Consider the following 21,199-nt stretch of genomic DNA (forward strand, 5'->3'; position numbering starts at 1 on the left):
GCCCCGGAGGGGGCAGCGCCCGCAGGGAGAGGGGGGAGGTCTGGCGGTGCCGGCAGCCTCCGAGCGGGGCAGGGGCGCGGCGGGGCCGTGCCCGGGGCAGGCAGCCGCGGCGGGCGCCCGGGAGGGGCCGGACCGCGCTTCATGCGAGCGGGAGCCTCTCCCCGCCGAGCGGCCTCCCGTCCGCCCGCCGGTGCCCGGCGCTGCCTGCAGAGCGGCGGCAGCACCGGGAGTGACTCGGAGAGGGGAGGAGAAGAGGAGGAAAAGAAATCGGATTGCCGAAAGGATTAGGAAGTGGGGTGGGGAGCCGAAGCTCTCTCCCTCCCTCCCTCCCCGCACACATTTGTGAAGCTTTTCAGAGTTACCCTTCAGCATCAGTACCGGTGGGCGACCCGCGGGAGCCGCGACAGCGGAAGGTGCTCGGCAAACTGCAAGAGCGATCAGAGGGAGCGGAGTGGCCCGGGCCGGCGGACCCTGCCCGGCCCCTGCCTGCGGGACACCGCAGTTCCCGGCTCCGGTGGCTTATATATATATCAGATACATATATTTCTACGTTTTTACTGCTCCTCTCGGAGGACAGGATTTGGAGCATTAAGGGCGGGCGTGCTGCCAGACCGCCTGCCCTGGACGTGCGAGGTGGGGAGAGAGGAAGGGAGAGATGCGTCTGATTAGAGGGAAGGTCGTGCTCATCCTCGGATTCGTCTTCCTGACAACTTTCCTGGCTACGGTGAGAGGGCTGCCCGTGAGGGGGAAACCGCGCGGCAGTACCCCGAAGGAGAGGAGCTCCAAGCTGGCGGAGGTAGGGCTATCTTTGGGGAAATACGGAGAGGTGGGAGGGCGCTGGGGCGAGCTCTTCCTCAGCCTCTGCACCCCTCCCGTGCCCGGGAGAGCTGAGGGGGCAGCCGGGCACCTGGGGCTCCCTCCCTCGGAGGCAGCTGTGCATGTCGGACGGGAGCAGCATCCAACACGTGTCCCTCGGCTCGGCCGCCCACAGCTCCGGGCAGAGAAGCAGCAGCCGGGAGAAGCAGGGCCCCCCCATTCCCCTTATCGATGGCTGTTTCCTCACTCGCTGAGGGACGGAGCCCATTCCTGGCCTGCGGGATTCTCGGGAAGCCTCAGGTCTTTGCACTGCACAGAGGCTGAAGGAAGGGGGATGCTTTAGGCTTCCTGAGTTCGGGGCCGAGTGCCGTGACACAGTGCCCGGGAAGATTGGTTGCCTCCGGCGGCAAACATCCCAGGTGGAGGAGAGGGGTCCGGCTGCAGTCAAATTAGCGGCTGGTGCCCTGCCAGGAATGCCAAATCTCTTCTACCAGAAACACGATAGATTTCAGCCACCATCTCCTCTCCCTTCCCCTCCGAAACGCTCCTGGGGCAGGTTCCGGAGCGGCCATGCTCCCTTCTCGTCCCGGCAACCTGGCCCTGGCAGTGTCCCCCGGGACAGGCGGCCTTGGAGCCCCCGGGCCGGGAGGAGGGGATGGCCCGGGATGCGCCTCTCGCTCCTCTGAGCGCGGATCCTGGCCCGCGCTCCGTGCCCAGCGCGGATCGTGGCAGGCGATGAGGGACTGGTCAGACTGGGAACCAACTGGTGGGACCTGATGGGGATGACAAGAATGGAAAAGAAACCACCGGGAGAGAGGGTAGTAGGGAAGACTATTGGATGGTTAAAAGAAGTTGTTTTCCATCTTGGAATTGTTCTCTGGAGGAAAAGTCATTCAGGAGTAGAGCTGTGTTTAAAAAGTACTCTTTGAAAGAATGCTGCTGCTAAAAGTAGGTGAAATGAATGATTGAGAAAAGTGGTGATAGGAGGATTTTGAGCAGGACAGTTCGAGCAGCTCAGTCCTCGCTGGCGATACGCAGCAGTACAGAAAGCAGCAGATTTGATCTCCAGTGTCAGTCAGACTGGGAGAGGAGGTGCAAAGTGATGGGGATACACCGTATTGCAGATTAATGCCAAAACGGGGTCTGATCTGTGGAGGAGTCATGCTGGCAGCTCCTGTTGGATGCACTAAACTCCATTCCAGCAGGAACTCCAGGGCACATGTGTGAGGAGGGAATCTGCCACAAGAATGCTTGGCCAAGGGGCAAGAGAGGGCACAGGCTGCATCCAGCCAAGTACCGCTACTCAAGCCTGGTGATGGTTTTGAGTGGAGTGTGGACTGAGCCGATGAAAGAGAACTGCTGGGGATGGTGTGCTCTACTGCTGGTAATATCGTGTTGGTGCTGTACTTTGCTACCGAAACTTCAACTATAGATGTACATGCTGGTTCAATTGCCAGACAAATGTCAGGCAGAGTGACCTCAGACTCCAGCTGCAGGAGTAGGGATTTACCCTTGAAATCCAGGAAGGTGTTGCAGCCCTGTGGCAGGGACCAAGGATAGGGACAAGCTGTCTGCTAGGAAGTTGTGCATGCCCTCACCACGGGACCCTGCAGCGAAGTCTCAGGCTTCTCTTTATCTGACATCTGAAATCCACGGGAGAGCGTGTGAGCTGCTGTGAGGCGCGGTTTGTGAATGGCTGTGAAAGGGGAGCGTTGTGCGGCCAGCCAAGGATCACACACGGCACTTTCACAGCCGCCTCTGTCTCCGGGACCTTTGCTTCTTGCAGAAAGACAAACATGCGAGAAGGGTGCAGGCGAGGGTTTGAGGGTGGAGGTCAGCAGCAAGGAGGAAGTTGAAGAATGGATTCCTCTGGCAGTTCGTTGGTGCACCCTGCATCCCTCAGAGTACTGGGGCACAGCTCCCATGGCAGGGAGGAAGCAGTAGGTGTTGGCATGTGTCTGCTGGCTGCGTTTTGGGGTGAAATCCTCTGTTTCTGGTGCATGCAGAAGACAATTGAGAGTAGTCATGCCCAGCTGTTCGAACTAAAGCAGAGAGCACAAGCACAGCAGCATGGTGGTTAAAAAAACTCCAGAGTGATTTTGGGTCACACATACAGATGGTTCCTGTTGCAGCACTGATCTGTCCTGTCTCTATGGCAGCAGGGCAGCCACAGCTGGAGTATTGGTTACACTACGGGTAATGCCCTACAGATGTGGGTAGAATGAAGGGGGCTGTGAGGAGAAAAATAGAAATGACAGAGCAGAGCAGATAGACAATCAAAACCATTAAGAAATTACATAACTTGGACTTTTTAAAATTTAATGACTTTGTTTAAATCAAATAACATATTTCCTTGGTTTAGAACCAAATGAGATTTTTTGTAATCTGTGCTGAGCCTTGGAGCTGCACTTCTATACTAAAATAGGTTAGAAAAATCAAACAAATAAGTTTTTCAGTAATTTTTTTGAGATAGAAAGTGTTCTTATTATGGTAGGAAGGATGCAGGGAACACATGCTTTATTTTTGGGTCTTAGCCTTATGAATGTGTCTGAAATCCTGTACCTCAGTCAGGATCCAGTATTTCCAGCCATTACCAAAGGAGCAAGTACTTGTGTTTACACTGTCTTAGCAATGACACAGGTCAGCAAAGTTTTGCCCAAATTGTACTGTGCTCAGCATAAACAACAGATGTAGTGAGAATATTTTGCTCTTTCTTCAGCCTATTTGACTAGAAGTTGAAAAGGCAGGATAGAAAAGTTGAAAGGCAGTTTTCTTTCCAAACTGTGACTTGACTCTATCAAAGGAAGGTACCTGCTCCTTTGGAGGTTTGTTGGTGATGTTTGGGAAGGCAGGCGGGTTCAGAAACAGCAGACAGGTGTACAGCAGGGGTTTAAGAACACTTTTGCAGGTTGGATGTGTCATACTTTGATGTGAGCAGAAATGTGGCAGGATGGAGCACTGAGTTAAGTGGCTATTCATATTTGGGTAACAATACTTGGAAAAGCTTGTGTCCCTTGTGGAGACAAGGTACAGCTCATCGCATCACTTAATGGTTCATTTATTTATGAAGTCAAGAGCTATAAATGAAAAATATGTTTTTATAAACTGACTGGATTTCAAAATATTGGCCCTGAACATTGTTAATAGATCTTTGGATTCTTTCCAGCTGATACAAATCTGTTACAGTGCTCTTCTGGTAAACAGAAAACAGCCACAGTACTGTCATGCAAAAAAGGTAAATGTTCAGAGTGATTAAATCTGTGTGAACTGACACAAGAGTTTCAGTAGTTGTGCATAGGAATAACCGTGATGGCAGGAATGGTGTGTTGGAGCATCTCAGGGCTGATGGGGTGAGGCAGAGCAAGCCAGCAGTGTTTTATGGAGGGTCCAGGGCACCCAGTCCAGCTCTGGTGGGCTTGGTGGGTGCTCTTTTGCAGGAGGGAGCCACTCTTGAGAGAGCAGCCCAAGAGCAACATCAACAAACTCCCCAAATGTTACTGCAGGGCTGGGACAGGGGGCAGATCCAGGCTGGAACTTGCTGTTGGATTTCCCCTGGTCTGAGGCTGTAAGCAAAGCAAATCTGGCATCTGCGATAAGAGATAAAGGAAGGCAACGAAAGAAATATCAAGCATAGCATAAAGGCTGAGTTGGCTGCAAATCAGTGGGTTTGTGCAGCACCTGATATGACTGGCTCCTGGCCCCTGAGAAATAAGGAAACAAGTAACAAAACTGCACATTATTTACTGGTTAAACCAGGCAGTGAGAAAAGCAATAGGAAGCTACTTGTAAAACTAAAGGTCTACACCTGATTAAAAATCATTAAGAATTAATTGTATAGCAGTGATGTGGTGCCTGGCCAGAGATACCAGCAGACAGAGGGTGAAGGAGCTCCAAGGTGATGTGGCTGTCCTAGATTTAAAAAGTGTTAAAAGGAAAGAAATGTCAGCTGGGCTTGAGTGCAGTTTGTCAGGAGGCTGTAAGTGGGGCTGGCCCCGTCATTGGGGAGCCCCAATGTAGCCCGGACACGTTGGTTTGGGGAGAGCACAGGGGTGCTGGGCTGCACAGCACAGAGATCTGCGGGGCTGCCCCGAGCCTCCCGCCCGGCTCTTGCTCCTGCGGGGCCCTGGCCGACAGGAGCATCGCGGTGTCCCCGGAGCGTCCCGCCGTGCCGTGGGTCCCCAGCCCTGTCCCCCGTGTGTGCAGCTCCTGCCGGGCAGCTCGGGAGCGAGCAGCTGCCTCGGTGCCGGCTGCCTGCACAGCCAGATCCCGCCGCCGCTGCGGGCTGTGTCAGTAGCAGAGTCATTTTGCCCGAGGATGTGCTTTTTACCTTTTCATTTCTTCGGCAATTAAGCGTTCTTGTCCCTGGCTTTGTCCTTGGCGGAGGTCGGATTTGTGGGTACAAAACGTTCACTGAAGCATCCTTCCGCTCTGAAAGGGGCTCTTTGTGCGCAGGGAGGTACTTCGCCCTTTGTAGCAAATTCCCTTTTGAGAAGTGCCAAATTATCTTAGTCAACACAGTTGAAAACCCTCCCGCCCTGGGGCTGAGACAGCAGCAGAAACAAAGGAGAGCCGGGTGTAGGGAAGCTGCCCAACAAGGGGGCTTCTTCCATTTTCACTGCACAAATAGGTCTGCTGCGTTCCCATTGTTCCGATCAAAGGCGTTCCTGTAAAAGGCACATGTAAGGGGAAGAGATTAGGCGTAAATCGCCCCACAGGGTATTGCCCTACACTCCCTCTGGGTTCCCAAAATTGTCCGGCTCGTGCAGACCCTTTCCTCAAAGACAGTCAAACTGGGGAACTCATCGTGCCTCCAGCCATGATCCTCCCAGTGGGGCGATGGAGGGATCGTGCTAGAGAGTAATTCCTGCTTTGCTCTTGTCAGTGTTTCAGGGGCAGGGAGTGAAAACTGGTCCACAATAGCAGTAAGTACTCTTCCTCTCAGAATAATCCTCAAAACAAGAAGCCTGATACTTCCCTTAGGGGAGCCTGAGGACAGTCTGAGCTGCAGACAGGCCAGCAAGGTGTACCTGTGCTGTCCAGCTCCTTCAAAGCAAATGTTATCAGCCAGAGGCTCAGGTTTTGTATAATGTACTGGAGCAAGGAAGAGATTGCAGCATATTTCAGTGCTGGATCATATTTGTTTCAGACAGAAGCTTGCAAAAGTGCAGTGTAAGGACTATTTTTTGTTTGTTTGTTTGTGTTTGTAGAATGTTTTTTCAAGGAACCTTCATTGGGCAGCCTGATGCTTTTATGTGGCTGCATGGTGTTGCTTCCAAGCAATTCAGTGTCTCCGTGTTCCTTCTGTGTAGGGATTCTGGGTGCTTGTCTGAGAAGCTGTTTGAGATGTGCTTTCATCTCAGGGCTTAGGACATGAAGACACCAGAACTATGGTGACCTGCCTGGCTCTGAGTCCTAGGTGGGCCTTGGCACAAAGGGCACCAAAGCCTCTTGGGGTTCAGGTTGGTTTAGTCCCTAGGGCAGGGATAGAACTTCAAAGGAACAAAATGAAGTCAATTGCTGCCTTCTGCTGTGCCCTGGCACCACAAGATAGGCACAGGGTAGAGACCTGGCTGCAGATGGCCAGGAAACATCCATGATGCAGGGAAGAGGTGGTGATGCGTGGGTTTGTCTTGGATTAGGAGCCGGTGGTTGGCCTGGTCTTTCAGGCTCTTATCTAGCACTCAGGACTCGAGCTGCAAGGCATGTGTGGGAACATGTCCCAAACCAAGAGAGCCACTACCACTTGTTAGGGCTTAACAGGAGGCTGGCACATGGCATGGCCTTCAGGTGAGCCCTGCTGCCTGGCAGCCCTGGCCTAGAGTGAGCAAGGCAGCCCCTGGGCCCCAGGTGCTGCTGGCTGAGGAGGCAGTGTTTGCTGGGTGGCCTGGAGGTGCTGTGGGAGTGCCCCATGTGGAAAATCAACCTCTCTTTGCCTCCCCTGGGATGTCCTCTCTTCCTTAACACTTTGGCACTTCCTCCTGCTGTCCTCCCTGCCCTCCCCTTCACCTGCAGCCATTCCCACAGCAGCCAAAATCGCAGGGAATTCCAGCTGCACTGTGCCATACCATGAGCACCTCCATTGAAACAAGGTGTTGTACAGATATCTTCATGTATGCAGTTCCCAACACTTGGGAACTGTCTTCCTCTTGGAGACAATGTACAGATATCTTCATGTATGCAGTTCCCAACACTTGGGAACTGTCTTCCTCTTGGAGACAATGTACAGATATCTTCATGTATGCAGTTCCCAACACTTGGGAACTGTCTTCCTCTTGGAGACAATGTGGTTTTATTACATGCTAAGGCTGCTGACTCCTTAAAATCAAAGCTGCCTGGGGAGGAGTTGGGCTGGACCCCAGGCTGGGGAGCTGCAGCCAACACCTGGGGCAGGGACTGCTGGCTCAGAGTCAGCCCAGCTTTGCCCTTCAAGAGGACGAGATGCAGCATCCCTGCCTGGATCCCTTCCTGTGCGGGGCATAGAGATACTCCAAGTCTGGCTCGTTTTGTGAGCCCAGGTGCCCATTTTGTCTGCTGTTGAAGGGATCCTTGGTGGATTTGCATTTGTTTGGTTGGCTGCATTCCTTGCCCCACTGCTTGCATGGAGGGGCAGCCTGTGCACCCTTTGTGGGACAAGGGGAGCAGGAGCCCCCTGCACTCCCTCCTGCCTGTGATTCCCTCCGCACCTCTTCTAGCCTGCAGGGGGAGGCTGGTGTTGATCGGGTCCTGTCAGTTTCTCCACCTGCTTTGCACTATTTGGGATTTTCTTCCTCTTGCAGTTCTGCCTGGGCTGTGGCAGGCAGGGAAGCAGCAGCTGGAGCAGTGGGAGAGTTACGGTGTGCAGACTAGCGAATGCAGATCTTTAGCTGGAACAAGTTAATGGTTACTGAAGCACATGGGGTTTAGAGCTGGAACAAGTTAGCAGCTTGTTCTAGACTCTCTCTGATGCACTGGAAGCTTATGTGTATTACTGCTGAACTGTGTTAGCAGAAACCACATGCCCTAGCAGGAGCATTTGCCAGAGAGCACCAGAGGATGTGGATCTGTTCATCACTCTGGGGACCTCTCCCTGCAGTCTCTGTGGGGGCCTTGCTCCTGTACCCAAGTCTCAGGATCTTCAGGTAATGGGTGCCTTGCCACCTGCTCTGTCCTTGCAGCAGGCATCACCCATCAAGAACTGGCCCCTGGGACCTGAGTGCTTGGGCAGGGTCTCTGGTGCAAGGACAGCCCCATCTGCTGTGCTGGGATGTATCAGCACTGCCAAGGATATGCTCCAGCTCCTCCACTCCAAGGCCTGTGTGGTTCATCTGTGTAGAAAGGAGACCAGTTCCCCTTGGGGGCAGGAGGGGAGAAGGAGCTGAGCTGTGCTGAACCTTCTCGAGAGCCTCTCTGAGTACAGCATGGCAGACCCACATGTACGCCTGGCCTGGCCACACCTGAGGAGTGTGTCATTTTCTTTGTGTGCAAAATGGGAGCCTTGCAGACAAAGAAATTTGTCTCACTGTTGAACAGGGAGAAGATGTTTATGGTAGAGAAACATCTGCCAGTGAAACAACCATGATCTGCATGAGGAGGTCAGCAGCTTGGCTGAGGTGCAAGGCCACAAGGCTGCTGCTTTTCCTCCTTGTGTCACAAGTGACAGGGCAGTGAGGATGCCTTGGGCAGGTTGCTCATGAGCACACCCACAGGAGAGCCGACTGATGAGAGGAGCTGGGCTGTGCCAGTGGGGTCCATGGTGAGGAGTGTTCTCAGTAGCCTGGACAACCTGCTCATTTTTGGTCTTGCACAAAGTCAGCTATGCTGCGTCCTTGCTCCTCGTGGTGCTGCGTGCTGCTGCTTCTCCGTGCTGTGCTGTCTTCTGCTCCAGGGCTGGCTCTGCCTCAGGAGCAACTGAGTCACCGACCTTGGAAAGAGTTCTGAGATTACAGTTGTTGCAACTGTCAGACATGAAAATAAATGTGAAACATGAGGAAGCCTTTGATGCTGCCTCCTGCAGCTCTCTACCCAAGACAGTTGGAATGAAGCTAGTTAGAAAAGAAAGTGATACCATATGATCTGAAGTATTTTGATAACTGAATGAAAATTATAATCATGAGGGCGTAATAATTATCTGCACAGCCCACAGTTTGCTGCTGGCTCCTGCTGGTCTGTCATAAACAGGATCTGCCCACGTAAGCATGATAACCAAGTGCCTTGTCTGTTCCTTGAGCACTTGTAGAACTCTCCTAAAAGCTAAAGGGAGTCTTTATTAAAAGAAAAGAGCAAACCAACAAAAACAAACACCAATAACACCCCTCCCAGCACCCATGTAAGCTGGTCCTGAGGTGGAGGGGACAGTACAGCGTTTGGGAAGTCTGGGTTTTGCTCTTCACCTGTGCCACAGCCCCTTTGTGGGCAGCAGTGTAACCCAGAGCACAAGAGGAGGGAGGCAACTGGAGATCTTCTTTAAATTACCTCTGGCAGATCTTCCAGAGCTCACATGTCAAAATCCTGAGTGACAGCTCCTGCTAAGCCACCTGCCTGTAAGTCTAAACGTGTTGGATCTGATGGCTGGGACTGTGGCTCAGAAGGTCTTACAGACAGTAACAGGAACTGAGCGGCATGTTTGCCTTCCCTGTTATCTGGTAGGTACCCACCCAGCTCTTGACACCTCCAGAAGATGCTGTGCTCTGCCAGGGCTCTGGGAAATCCCTTAAGTGGGTGATGAGCTGATGGGTGGCAGAGGTCACTTGCCTAATGCGTGTCCCATGGATTTTCCATCTGGCTGAAAGCCTGCCAGGAGACAGGTTATGTGCTGGTGGATGGCTTATGAGCCAGGAGGATCAAACTACAGCCCTAAGGAGGCCATGGGGGTTTCAGCTGGCTGGGCTAAAAAAGCCCTTTATTTGGGCAGTGCCTCATAGAGGAGAAAGCAGTTCTATGGGAGGGAGGCATCATGGCACACTGCATCTGTTCCTGGAGATCACCCTGCTGTTCAACCCTACTTTATGTTAAAGAGACAGTAGTGTTACCTGTTAGCATTAGAAAAACCTCCCTTTCTCCCCATGCCACCAGCAAAAACTGTCATGGGGCTTTGTGCAAACTGCAGCCCCAGAGCTAACCCCAGACATGCTGGGCTTCCTTCTAATGCAGCCAACCAGCCTTCTCCACTTCCATAGCTTTATAGTATGGCTTTATAGTAAAATCCTACTCTGGAGTTGTTCCTACCCAGTGTCAGTCCAAAGATAATTTTTTAATACTTTCTCCAGATCCTTGCAGCTCATTTAGGTAAATATAAAAAGAAAAGTTTTATGGTTAAAAAAATTGTACTTGACTAATTCATAAGTGGGCAAGTTTGCAACAGACAGATTTTAAAATAATGTTGGAAAGCTTTGGGGAAAGAGAAGGAATGTCTATTCAGGAAAAGATCAATAGTTCCTCTGGTGGTTTCTTGTTTCAATACAGCATGGTAAAACTGTTCAAAGGAAACCTAACACAAGCAGTAATGATTAAGCAACAAAAGCCCCCATTCCTTATAATTATAGCTCAGTGTGATACCGGCCTTTAGCAAATACGTCATTTTCTTCACTGCAGTGTTAACAAGCCCAAAGCACAGCCTGAATGTTGCCTCTGATCTGGCTGCCGTGGGCACAGGTTCCTTTGGTTCAAGCTGAATGAGTTTATGTGCTCGATAATTGGCTTGGGATAGGTGTGGGTAGAAGCTGCATCCTCTGAGCTTGTCCTGTGCTGGTGACTTGTGTGCAGCACTGGCTGCTGATGCTCTCGCAGTGCTTCGCTGCCAGGGGGTTCTCTCAAATGTGCTTGGATTGTGTAAGCCCATGATGAGGGGCAGCTCTGCTCAGCAGTCTGTCAGGTTACAAAGAGCACTGCTGTTGGGTGCTCTGGCAGCTTGCAGCTCCTGCAGGGAGGCTGAGGAACGTGCTGGAGGGACGAGTACCTGTGGTTGTGCAAGTGGCAGGGTGGTGGTGTCCCTGCTTGCCAAAGTGCAGCACAGCACAGGAGCTAGTCTGATGATGTTTTCAGGTTTTAAACGGAAATGTCATGTCTCTTATAGTAAGAGCTGCAGCACATGAACATTGGTCATTTGCTTCCTTATTCCAGATTTAGTTCAAAGCCTTATGGACATTTCTAGCAAAATTACAAATTTTAAGAGCAGAAGAAATTACTAGAGCCTTGAATTTCTTCCCTGGTGCAGTTGCAGCCCAGTCATGTGGTTTGGCAGTCTCCACAAGAAAAATTGTCACTTTTCTTTTTAATTGTTCCTGTGGTTAATTACCTATGGCATTAAAAGCATGATCCTTATTCCTCAGTTAAATATTTTTGGCTTTGACTTGGGCACATTGCTTCCTATTATGTGTTTCTGTTCTGGATTATAGTCTCTGGTGCCTGATGGATTACTGCCTTAAAGAACTGGAAAACTGAGTCATTGCTTTCTTTTTTCAGCATGAGAAACAAATTGAATTGTACAAGTCTTTCACTGGAAAAGACTTGTACAAGACTTGTACAAGACTTTCCATCCCTTGAAATGTTTTTGTGGCTGTTCTCTTCATCATCTCCAGATTTTTCAGCAGTTCTTATAGAGGTGTATGGTCTAGAAATGGAAAAATGTCAGCTTTTGGTCTCTAGAGCAGTGATGTGTGGCCTTTTCCCACACCTTTTCCACACACCTTGTTGCCCATGTTATGTACAAAGTAGGCATGGTACTGGGGTGAATTGCTAATGAGTTATTTCCCCTTCCAACCTTCTAAGCTTGTGCCTCAAGGTGTTTTAGTGGTCAATCCTACATGTGGGACAGCCTGGACCATGTGGGAAGGGCTCCTGGGCTGCTAGGTAGGCAGGTATGATCCTGCTCACAGCCTGCAGTCAAAACATGATCTTCACAAAGGGAAACTCCATGCTCTTTCCTGAGTGCTGCCCCAGAGTTTCTCTCAGGTTCCTGCCCTTATTCCCAGCCAGGTAGGATATGCCAAGTGTAAACAGGAACAGCTGTGGCAGTTCCTTGTTCAGCTTGTTCCTTTGCTTGGTGCTGGCTGGTTGCAGGAGAAGGTTGGAACTCAGCTGGAAGACACTGATGGCTCCCCAGTGCTGCACTCTGCTTCCATGGGGGTGGAAGGGGAAGGGAGCTGCTGCTGCTGCTGACGAGCTCTCCAATGGTTTGCAGGCTTTCTCCTGTGCTCTGCAGAGAGCAGGGGAATAGAGTGTTCCCTCTAGACCGGCAAAGTCTTCTCTTCCCTTAGCCCACTGCAGTGGCTGAGCTCCATCCTTGGTGGCTTTTTCCAGCTGCTGCTTGGACAGTGCAGAGGAGAGGGTGGGTGTCATGGAGAGGGGTGCAAACCTCAGGTGGTGCTCGTGTGGCTGTCAGGGGACCCTTGATGACTTGGAGAAGACACATCTGATGCCATGGATGCTCTGACCTGGAGGGAGCACTGGGCCTTCTAAGAGCTTGTTAAATCCGTTGATTGACTGTCTGGGGCAGGGCACTGAGCTTAGATAGGAGGGACATCTGATGTAGGGAGACATTTTAACCCAGCAAGCCTTTAGAGTGATGCAGATGCCAAGAGGAGGGAGGTGTTGGGTGGTACATTGCAGTGACCATTGCTGAAGGGCTCTTGGCCATTCTGGGTGGCCACCCCTGTCATTCTTATGCCTCCAGAGTATCTGGGAGCTGAGGGAGTTCTGTTTGCCCTGCAATATTTTTGCAGCCAGTTCTCCTGGAGCAGTTTTACATTTTCCCTGTGGGAACAGTACTCTAAATTTCTTGAGCTTGTTTGGGCGTAAAATCTGAATTAGGCACTGAGTGTAAATTTGGAGACTTTGAGTCTGCTCCTGGCTTGCTTTCTCTGGTGTCCTTGAGTGAGCTCAGATCTTGTTGCTAGAGGAGACCTCACTTTCCATGTGTATTAAATTTGGGTTGTGTGTGACACGAGCTCACCCAGCCCAATAAGCTCTTTGCAAATTGGGCAGGAACGCCAGCCTTTCCTGGCTGCTGCCAGTCTCTTGTGCAGGGGTTGTGTTGGGCTTGTGCAGCTGGCAGCAGACCCAGCACAGCAGGCAGTGTCGTGCTGCCAGCACTGGGATATGGCTGTGTTTGCCTGCTCAGCCCCCTTTGCTGTTTTTGTTCCACCTGAGCTCCTTGCTTCTTGTCAAGGACTCCTGGAACATGACAGGAGACCTAGCAAGGGGCTAAGGCACTGGGAACTAGGCTGAGACAGAGCCAGGCATTATCCCCATGCATTCTTCCCGAAAGCACTGTGGTTTGGATGGGGACAGAGGGGGAGCTGAGAGGGGAAGGTGTGTGCAGGGGGGTCTTTCTGCTCAGGTTTGCTACCAGCAGTGCCACAGGAGTCCTCCAGGCCAGGGAGGACTCTCTCTGGGCAGCCCAGGTTCTGTCCTCTCTGCAGCCCTCTCTGCTCAGGGCCCATCTGGTGGAGTCTGTCACCGGCCCTTCTCTGCCTTCAGCCTGCCCTGGGCAGCAGCCAAGGGACCAGCAGCGTCCCTGCTGCTCTTTTCCCTCCCCCGGGGATGGAGGGATCGTGGGCTTTGATGTACGGGGACAGGGCTGGGGACGGGCTGTGTGCGCTCATGAGAGTCTGGCTAGGCTCCAGCTGCCTTTGAAGTGCTCCAGTGATCAGGATGAAAGGGAGGGGAGTCCTTCCCCGAACCATCTGGCTCTAATTGCAGGTAGAAATGCCTCTCTGCGTCCCCCCCGCCCGGCTGCGGGGAGGGGGCACTCCGTGCTCTTCGTTAATCCCACGGCTTTCGGCCGGGCTGGTGCGAAGGGTGAGAGCTTGGGAACAAAGGGGGGTTTCAGCCGGGCAGCCAGAAAAAGGCAGACACTGACGGAGATGCTGGGAGTGCGGGCACCTCTGCTCCCAGCCTTGAGCTGCGGGGCCCTGCAGACTTTCCCAAGGACGCCCGTGCCTCGGGGGGGCTTTGCCAGCTGTTCCCGTCTCGGGTTTCGTGGGCACCCTGGAGCCCTCTGGCCCCTGGAGTCCCGCTGCTCTGCGGTGCCAGTGCGGGACGGGAACGCGGGACTGGGGCAAGCGCAGTGCTTGGCTGGTGCTGCCTCTGGGGCAGGGCTCCCTGTCTGCCAGCCCTGCTCCTCCTGCCATGCATGTGCCATGTGCCCCTGGAGTGGCAGCAGCACTGAGAGCCACTGGCAGCACTCACAAGTGAGTTTTGTTGACTTGTTTGGCTGGGAATCTTCTCTTTCCCAAAGAGCTAAAGGTAGCTGGGTTATATCTACCAGCAGTTTCTTTCCACCTTTGTGGTTGCCTTTGGGCACCATCAGAAATTTCAATTAAACCTGTGCTGCTTGAAGTCATCTGCCCTAATACCAGTACCACAGAACAATGTATTTGGGTGAGGCGTTCCCCTTTGTCATAAAGCCCTGGTTGTAAACTTTTAATATAAATATATGAAAGTATTAAACATGATCTGTGGTAGCTCTGTGACCAGAAGCAACCCTTGCTGTTAACCCATTTCCAGGGATTGAGAAATAGCTAAAAAGGGAGAGTGAGAAGTGGAAAGCCAGACAAGATGGGCAATGGGACAGCAGAGGGGTGCAGGGAGGGTGGTCATGAGATTGGGAAGTACCAGTCTGAATAGACCTGTAGGTTCAGGTGCAGCAGAACTGAGCCCTGGCACAGCACAGGGCACTTGGCATTAACTTGATTGATTAACATGTTAATTGCTCTGCTGATTCTGCAGTACGATGGGGTGGAGGAACTGTTTGGGGCAGGAGACCAGACCCGTCTTTGCTGGGTGGTGGTTTGCTCCCTGCCTGCACCAGCACCGTCAGGAGCTGTTCCTGTGACTCTTCCCCATGCAGGTGTCAGCATCACCCGGCCCGCACTCCGCAGGGCACGAGGAGCTGTCCCCGCCGGGCAGGCCGCGGGGGCTGCGGCGCAGCGGGCAGGCCGGCCCGCGCCGGCACAGGCGCCGAGGGCTGCCTCAGCCGGCTGCCAGGAGCCCTGTGCTGCCCCAGCCCAGTGCTGCTGGCCAGGAGGAGAGCCTGCCCTTCATGCTGGACCTGCAGAACTTGCCGGGGCTGGCCAACGTGGACCTGAGTGCCCAGAACCCCAACATCCAGGTGGGGAGTGGGTCTGGGAGGGCCACGGGGGGATGTGGGTGAGTGCTGTGGTGAAAGTGGTGCTCTCCAGCCTCATTTCATTCCTTAAGGCAAAAGATCTCATGAGCAGGGTCTGTGTGGCCACTGTCATCTGTTTTCTTGGTGACTTCCAGCTGCAGATAGCTAGCATGGAGAAGCTGCTCCTCGACTGAGGAATTTGCTCAGAGCCTTTCCCCTGTCCTCCCCACCCCCTCTTCATAGAGCAGGAGTAAACCATCCTTACATGGGGGAGCTCTCAATTTCTGAGGGTGGCATTGGCCCCTGTGGGTGACCAGCAGCCACCCTGTGCTTCGCACTCTGTCCCTGCTCAGTCCTTTGGCTGAGGAGATACCATTTGTGCTCCTCATACAGTCCTGCAGCCCTGAGTGTCTGTGGCCTCTTGGGCATGGTCTGGTGGGTCTGTCCAAGGGCTGTGCCCCAGCTCACTGCCTCGCCTCATATCTGCCCTCCAGGTGACCATTGAAGTGGTGGATGATCCTCAGGCTGAGATGGAGATGGACTTGTTGAAGGAGACAAGCAATGACTGGTCTCTGACATCCTCTGAGTGGCTATCTCACAAGGACCTATTCTGGCCCCTCTTCTGGGAATACACTGACCCTGCTGAGGGAGAGGAGGAGGAGGAAGATGAAGAGGAGGAGGAAGAGGAGGAAGAGGATGACAACCTGGATGTAGGGGACAGGGAAGAAGAAGAAGAGGATGATGATGAAGAGGAAGATTACACAACAGATTATGAGGAGGAGTCCATGCTTAGTGGAGTAGGTGGTAACTGGGACCAACCATGGCCCGGGCAGAAAAACTGGATCTTTAAGGAAAAATACAATTACGGTGAGTTCTTCAGCAATGCGGGTCTGCACTGTCCTGCCTGGCCTGCAGCCCTGCACCAGGCATCACTGGTGCTCAGCTCCTACTTACAAAATAAGCAGGCATGCCAAGCATAAAGGCCAGCACACTCGGCCGGGGCTGCCAGCAGTCAGACATGCCAGTGTCCCAGCAGGAATTGTCCTTGCATGTAGTCACACTGGAGCATGGGCTCTAGCGAAGGCATGCTCAGATGAGACATACAATATCAATGTTTAATGACAAGTGCTGCTGCCATTGACTCAGGTCCCTGTAGTGACATCAGTGCCAGCAGCCTTTTCCACAGACCTGGGTTCCCCCCAGGAGAGAAGCTGCAGAGATGGCAGTTTCTAGTGGGCAGATGGGCTGGGACACCACAGCAGCCCCTGCCTGCAGCTTGCTGGCCATGACCCCAAAACCAGCCAGCCTTTGCTAATATCCGTGTTCAGCATCATGGCCAGTGTGCTAGGCCATGTGGGGGTGGACAGCAATACCTGCTTGTGTTGGGATGACTGGGAGCAAAGCTGTGAGAATGCGAGCCTTTGCTCAGGGCTGCTTGCCTTGGGTTGGCAGTGAGGATGGGTTTGGCCCTTGGCACTGCATGGCTGGGCACCTCCGTGTGCCCCAGGCAGCACTGTCCCTGCTCAGGGATGGAGGCAGAACTGAGGGAGGTCCCAGGTGGCTGCTGTCTCCCCTGCTGCTAAAGCTTTGCTGAGATCTGTCACTCTCTGCCTCTTGCCTGCTGTGCACAGACTATGAAGATGAGGAGGAGTGGAGCCCATGGTCCCCTTGCAGCATCACCTGTGGCAGTGGCAACCAGAAGAGGACCCGCTCCTGTGGCTATGCCTGCACAGCGACAGAGTCGAGGACCTGCGATCTGACACACTGCCCTGGTGAGCCCCTGCCAGAACAGTCCTTGGCTACTGTCTGACTTTGATGTGGGCTGGCCCACTGCTGGAGGCTTTGCTCATGCTTCAAGAATTAGTTATGTTTAATGTGGTCAGGGCTAATGACCAGGGGGCTTTGTTTCCCCACAGAAGCTATGATTGGGTTTCATGGCTCCATGGGTAGTTGTGTGGGCTGGCATTAAGTTTGGTGTGTGACTTCTTGCATCTCTCTCATACTGGGAGCTTGAAAACCTCTCCTGAGAGGCGTGTTGAGAGCCAGCTCTATCCACAGGGATTTACATAACTAACAACCTCTGCTGGGCCAGTCTTGCTGCTGGCCCTTCCTTCCAATCACAGGGCCATGTTACCAAAGAAGTGGCAGGAGAGGGGCTGGAAGATGGGTGGTGTCTGGTGCACATACAGAGGGAAAAACCACCTTTCTTCCCGTGTTCAGCCAGGTTCTTTGGGTTTTTTTTGTCTCAAGGAGCAGAAGAAGAGATGGTCTTCCCCACAGAGGAGACGCCTTTCAAAAGCGACAACACCACAGAGCTGTTCAACTCAGGTCAGCCTCTGCCTCTGCTTTGCTCTGGGGGCTTCAGTGACAGACCTTGGGAGGGTCGGAGCTGGCTGGTGGGGAGGGTTCAGGGTTCAGCCAAGGGGTCCTGTGTCTGGTGTCCAAACCTAAGTCACCAAACCACTGCCATGTACAGGCTTCAGTGGTCATGCTGGGAAACCCAGTTGCTCCCGCAGCCCTGCTACAACACAGCTTTAGGGTTCAGTGGCTGAAGCCAGCCTGCCATGTGCCCTCTCCCACAGGGGAATGTTGCCAGTACAAAACCCCTTCCCTCTGTCACTGCCTTGGGGGTGGAGCTGGCTTCAGCTCGTCCCAGGAGCCTGGCTGCTCCTCCCTGGTGGTTGCAGGTTCCGCCGGTGGTGCTGGCATGGCTTCAGGCAAATGGCTGCTGGGTAAAGTGGGGTGCAGAGCGTGCGTGCCCTCACCCTTTTGGTACCCTCCCCAGAGGTGGACAGCTGCGAGAAGTGGCTGAACTGCAAGAGCGACTTCCTCACCAAGTACCTGAGCAAGGTGCTGACGGACCTGCCCAGCTGCCCCTGCTCCTACCCGCTGGAGGCCGTCTACAGCGCCGTCAACCTGCGTGACGAGCAGCGGGGCAAGAGCTTCCGATGGCGGGACGCCAGCGGGCCCAAGGAGCGCCTGGACATCTACAAGCCCACGGCGCGCTTCTGCCTGCGCTCCATGCTCTCCCTGGACAGCACCACGCTGGCTGCCCAGCACTGCTGCTACGACGAGCACACCCGCCTCATCACCCGCGGCAAGGGCGCCGGCGTCCCCAACCTCATCAGCACTGAGTTCTCTCCGGAGCTGCACTACAAGGTGGACATGCTGCCCTGGATCCTCTGCAAGGGGGACTGGAGCCGCTATCACGCCGTCCGGCCCCCCAACAATGGCCAGCGCTGTGCTGACAACCCCGCCGAGGAGGAGTACCTGTCCCAGCTGCAGGAGGCCAAGGAGTACTAGCACAGCCACTCTCAAAAGGGCCATCACCGCCACTGGCTGAGTCCCTGTGCAGCCTGGCCAGTCCTGCCCTGCCCGTGGGCTCCTCAGCGGTGCCAGGCAAAACGGGGAGGATGTGCCACCTGTCTCATCCCCTCAGAGGAGTCTCCTCCGATTTCTGAGGGTGCTGGAGGTTCTTAGGGTGCAGGCCCTGCCTTCCACCCAGGGCAGTCCTGCAGCCCAGGGCTCCTGGCCTGGCATGTGGAAAGCAGCAGGGGCTGGGAGGTATAAAGGGAGCAAGGGGCTGCTCCTGTCTGCTTTTGTTCTCTATGACCTTCCAATGCGGCCTGAAAGCTGAGCACAGGGTGAAGAGGGCTCAGCTCCTGCTGGATTCAGACCACACCTGAGGAGCTGCTGCAGGCATGGCTGCCTGCTCTGGTCTGTACACCTGCCCTGGTTTATGTCTGAAACTGGGGATAAGTCTTCTAGAGAGTGCAGGGCTGTTCCAGCCAGGCATACAGAGCCAGGCCCCCCATCCTTGGGTTTGTGCATGCATGGTTGGGAAGGAGCAGGGAAAGGATTATGGATCTATGGGTCTGGGGGAGTGGGCTGGAGGGGCACTGGCTGCCTGAGCTTGCTTGGCAAGATTGCCTAGGCACCAGGGTTTTGGCTGCCAAAGCTACACATAGGTGGACCTCAGAGGAGGTCAGCATGGGGATGCCACCTTGTGTGCATTTCAGCCCCTCTGCTGTGGTTCTTGGAGGACCAGGGTGGTAGCATCTGGGCAAGTCACAGCACTAGCCCTCTCCCAGACCTTGGCCCCTTGGCAGTCCCCAGAGGGTCTCAGGAGCACCTGTGACACAGCCCAAAAGAAAGTCCTGTGTTTCCCACTCACAGCCACTGCTCATGCCATTGCTGGTGAGGAGCAAAAAGCACTGAGCCAAGCTAGCCCTGCTCCATGCTGAGTCTGCCCATGGCCCCAGCTGCTCCAGTCTGTGTCTCCCCAGGTTCCCACATGGAGGCAGCCCAGACAAACCGAGCCATGGACCCCTCGGGCTCGCTTCCAGGCCCGGCTCACAAGTGTGGCTCCAGAGGAGGAAGACACACGTGCTAATAATGTCAATAGCTGGTGTCCACAGATAGGGATCGTGATGCTCTCTGTTGACACTTTGATCTTGCCTGGGTTTTATTCAGCTTTTCACAGGTCCATGGCAGTGTCTCCCAGCATATTTTGGAAGCTTTTCTGCAGAGAAACTAGGCTGAGCACCTTTTTCCCTGGACATTCAGTTGCTAAACTGGCAGAAAATTTATAGCTTTTATTTAAGAAATTTTATACATCAGGGGAAATAAAAGTCAAGCACACATAAAGAAGAATAGAGTCATTTCTACTCTAGAGGTTTCATGCAAGGCTGCTATCTACTTCATGTACTTCTGCAGGGCACTGTTGAATGAAAAAACTGGTTGCAGAGGTCCTTAGTTGACCATCCTGTACTGTCTGTCCTTTTTACAGGAGCTTTCTCCAGCCTCAGTGAATATTCTTGGTCTGAAAGCTCTTTGGGGAGTCTTTCTGGGAGTGTCTTTGTATCTGTTGTGTGTATGTTGATCCATTTGCCTTGGTCACTGATAGAATATTGCATCCTTGGTCATCCATACCTAAGACTTCATAGCTGGTAAAACAGAAGTATTAATGAAGTTATCGCTGAATTATTCTTACTCAACTGTTATTACACCCTCGTATCCCTAGAGTCTGGATATGGGTTCTATCAAAATACAGGCAGACATCATCCATTTCCCAACAGACATGCAGTCTGAGATGCCCTGTGTTCTGTGAATGGTGAGAAGGAAGAGAACCAGATAAGCATGGATGGAGACCTTGGAACATTTCCATGATCACTGCATGTTCCCTGGCCAAATGGTCATTCATTCACTAGTTTCTGGCAAAGAGGTAGGTCATGCAGAGGTGGTCAGGAGGGGTGACAGTGATCTGGTGGCTTGGTTCTGGGAGCCAGGGAGCCTCAGCAAGAGACATGGAAGCAAAGGAAGCCATGAGCGTCTGAAGCCATGGAAGGATGAGCTTGTGAGCTGCAGTCATTCAGCAGAGCATATTTCTATTTGCATGCTGTATGGCATCATTAACTTCACCAAACTCCCAGTGGAGTTTATTTACCATCAGTGCAGACTTCTTTAAAGAACCTCCTGTTGAATGTGCCTAGTGTTCAGTATTGGACCCAAGCATGGAAGCAGGACTTTTACAAACAATCTTTCTGGAAGAAGGCTTGCAAAAGCTCAGCCAATTTGTTTGTTAGACTGGCTGCTCTCTATGGAAGTGCTCTTACAGTGAGAACGTTACCCAGGATTTTTACTCTCCTCTTTACTCTGGCTATGTCAACCAGTCTAACCCCCAGAAAAAAACCTTGTAATTTCTGTAAGAACTGGAGTTCCTGTCCAAGGGCAAGTAAAAAAATTTCTTGCATTGATACTCCCCCCTTCCCTGACATCCCCACAAAAGCTAGTTGAGAGGCAAGTAGCTGTTCTGCTTTGCTGCCTCTGTGTTTTGGACAATACAGGCATGAACTGGAGCATGAGAAACAAGCACTGTTGTTCCTCATACAAGCACCTTACTCACCGTGAGGCTCTGCAGAACACCATGAGAAGAGTCGTCATTAAGCAAGTGTTTATTTTTTTATCCCATCAAAGATTCTGTCCAGCCCACTGCTATTTAAGTGATGAATCTCTAAGCTTTCACTCCTTAAGTTTATTGGGTTTTTATATATATAATATATATATAATGTCTTTTATTCCTACAAAATTTCACAGAGAAGAATTTTTTAATCTGATGCTGCAATAAAGCACTTTATATATGTATATGTCATGCTGATGTCATTCAGTTGTGACTGAAGCATGTGTTGCTATTTGTTTTGGTTGAGAGGGATCATGCTATGTTAACACTCTCTGTCTTGGGTTCCCAGCCCCAGCTGGGGCCCTGGTGGCTTTGCTTCCTTCCCTTAACGTTTGCAT

At 52.7% G+C, this 21,199-nt stretch overlaps 1 protein-coding gene across 1 annotated transcript; it reads left to right on the forward strand.

The window, feature by feature from the left end:
* ISM2 (isthmin 2) lies at positions 1-21,046 on the forward strand. The gene is made up of 6 exons (XM_014267233.3): positions 1-796; positions 14,645-14,905; positions 15,397-15,769; positions 16,534-16,674; positions 17,153-17,230; positions 17,688-21,046. The coding sequence occupies exons 1-6, from the start codon at positions 656-658 to the stop codon at positions 18,203-18,205; spliced, it is 1,512 nt and encodes a 503-aa protein (XP_014122708.2). The 5' UTR covers positions 1-655; the 3' UTR covers positions 18,206-21,046.
* The last annotated feature ends 153 nt before the right edge of the window (positions 21,047-21,199 follow it).

This window comes from Zonotrichia albicollis, chromosome 6 (genome assembly GCF_047830755.1).
Source record: "Zonotrichia albicollis isolate bZonAlb1 chromosome 6, bZonAlb1.hap1, whole genome shotgun sequence".
Lineage (NCBI taxonomy): Eukaryota > Metazoa > Chordata > Aves > Passeriformes > Passerellidae > Zonotrichia > Zonotrichia albicollis.

What these genes read in the sequence shown, in the direction of transcription:
- ISM2 (XM_014267233.3), top strand. Translation starts at nt 656, where the DNA reads ATGCGTCTGATTAGAGGGAAGGTCGTGCTCATCCTCGGATTCGTCTTC. An exon ending in CCCAGAACCCCAACATCCAG is followed by an intron (nt 14,906 to 15,396) that starts GTGGGGAGTGGG and finishes TCTGCCCTCCAG; the next exon opens with GTGACCATTGAAGTGGTGGA. An exon ending in TAAGGAAAAATACAATTACG is followed by an intron (nt 15,770 to 16,533) that starts GTGAGTTCTTCA and finishes TGCTGTGCACAG; the next exon opens with ACTATGAAGATGAGGAGGAG.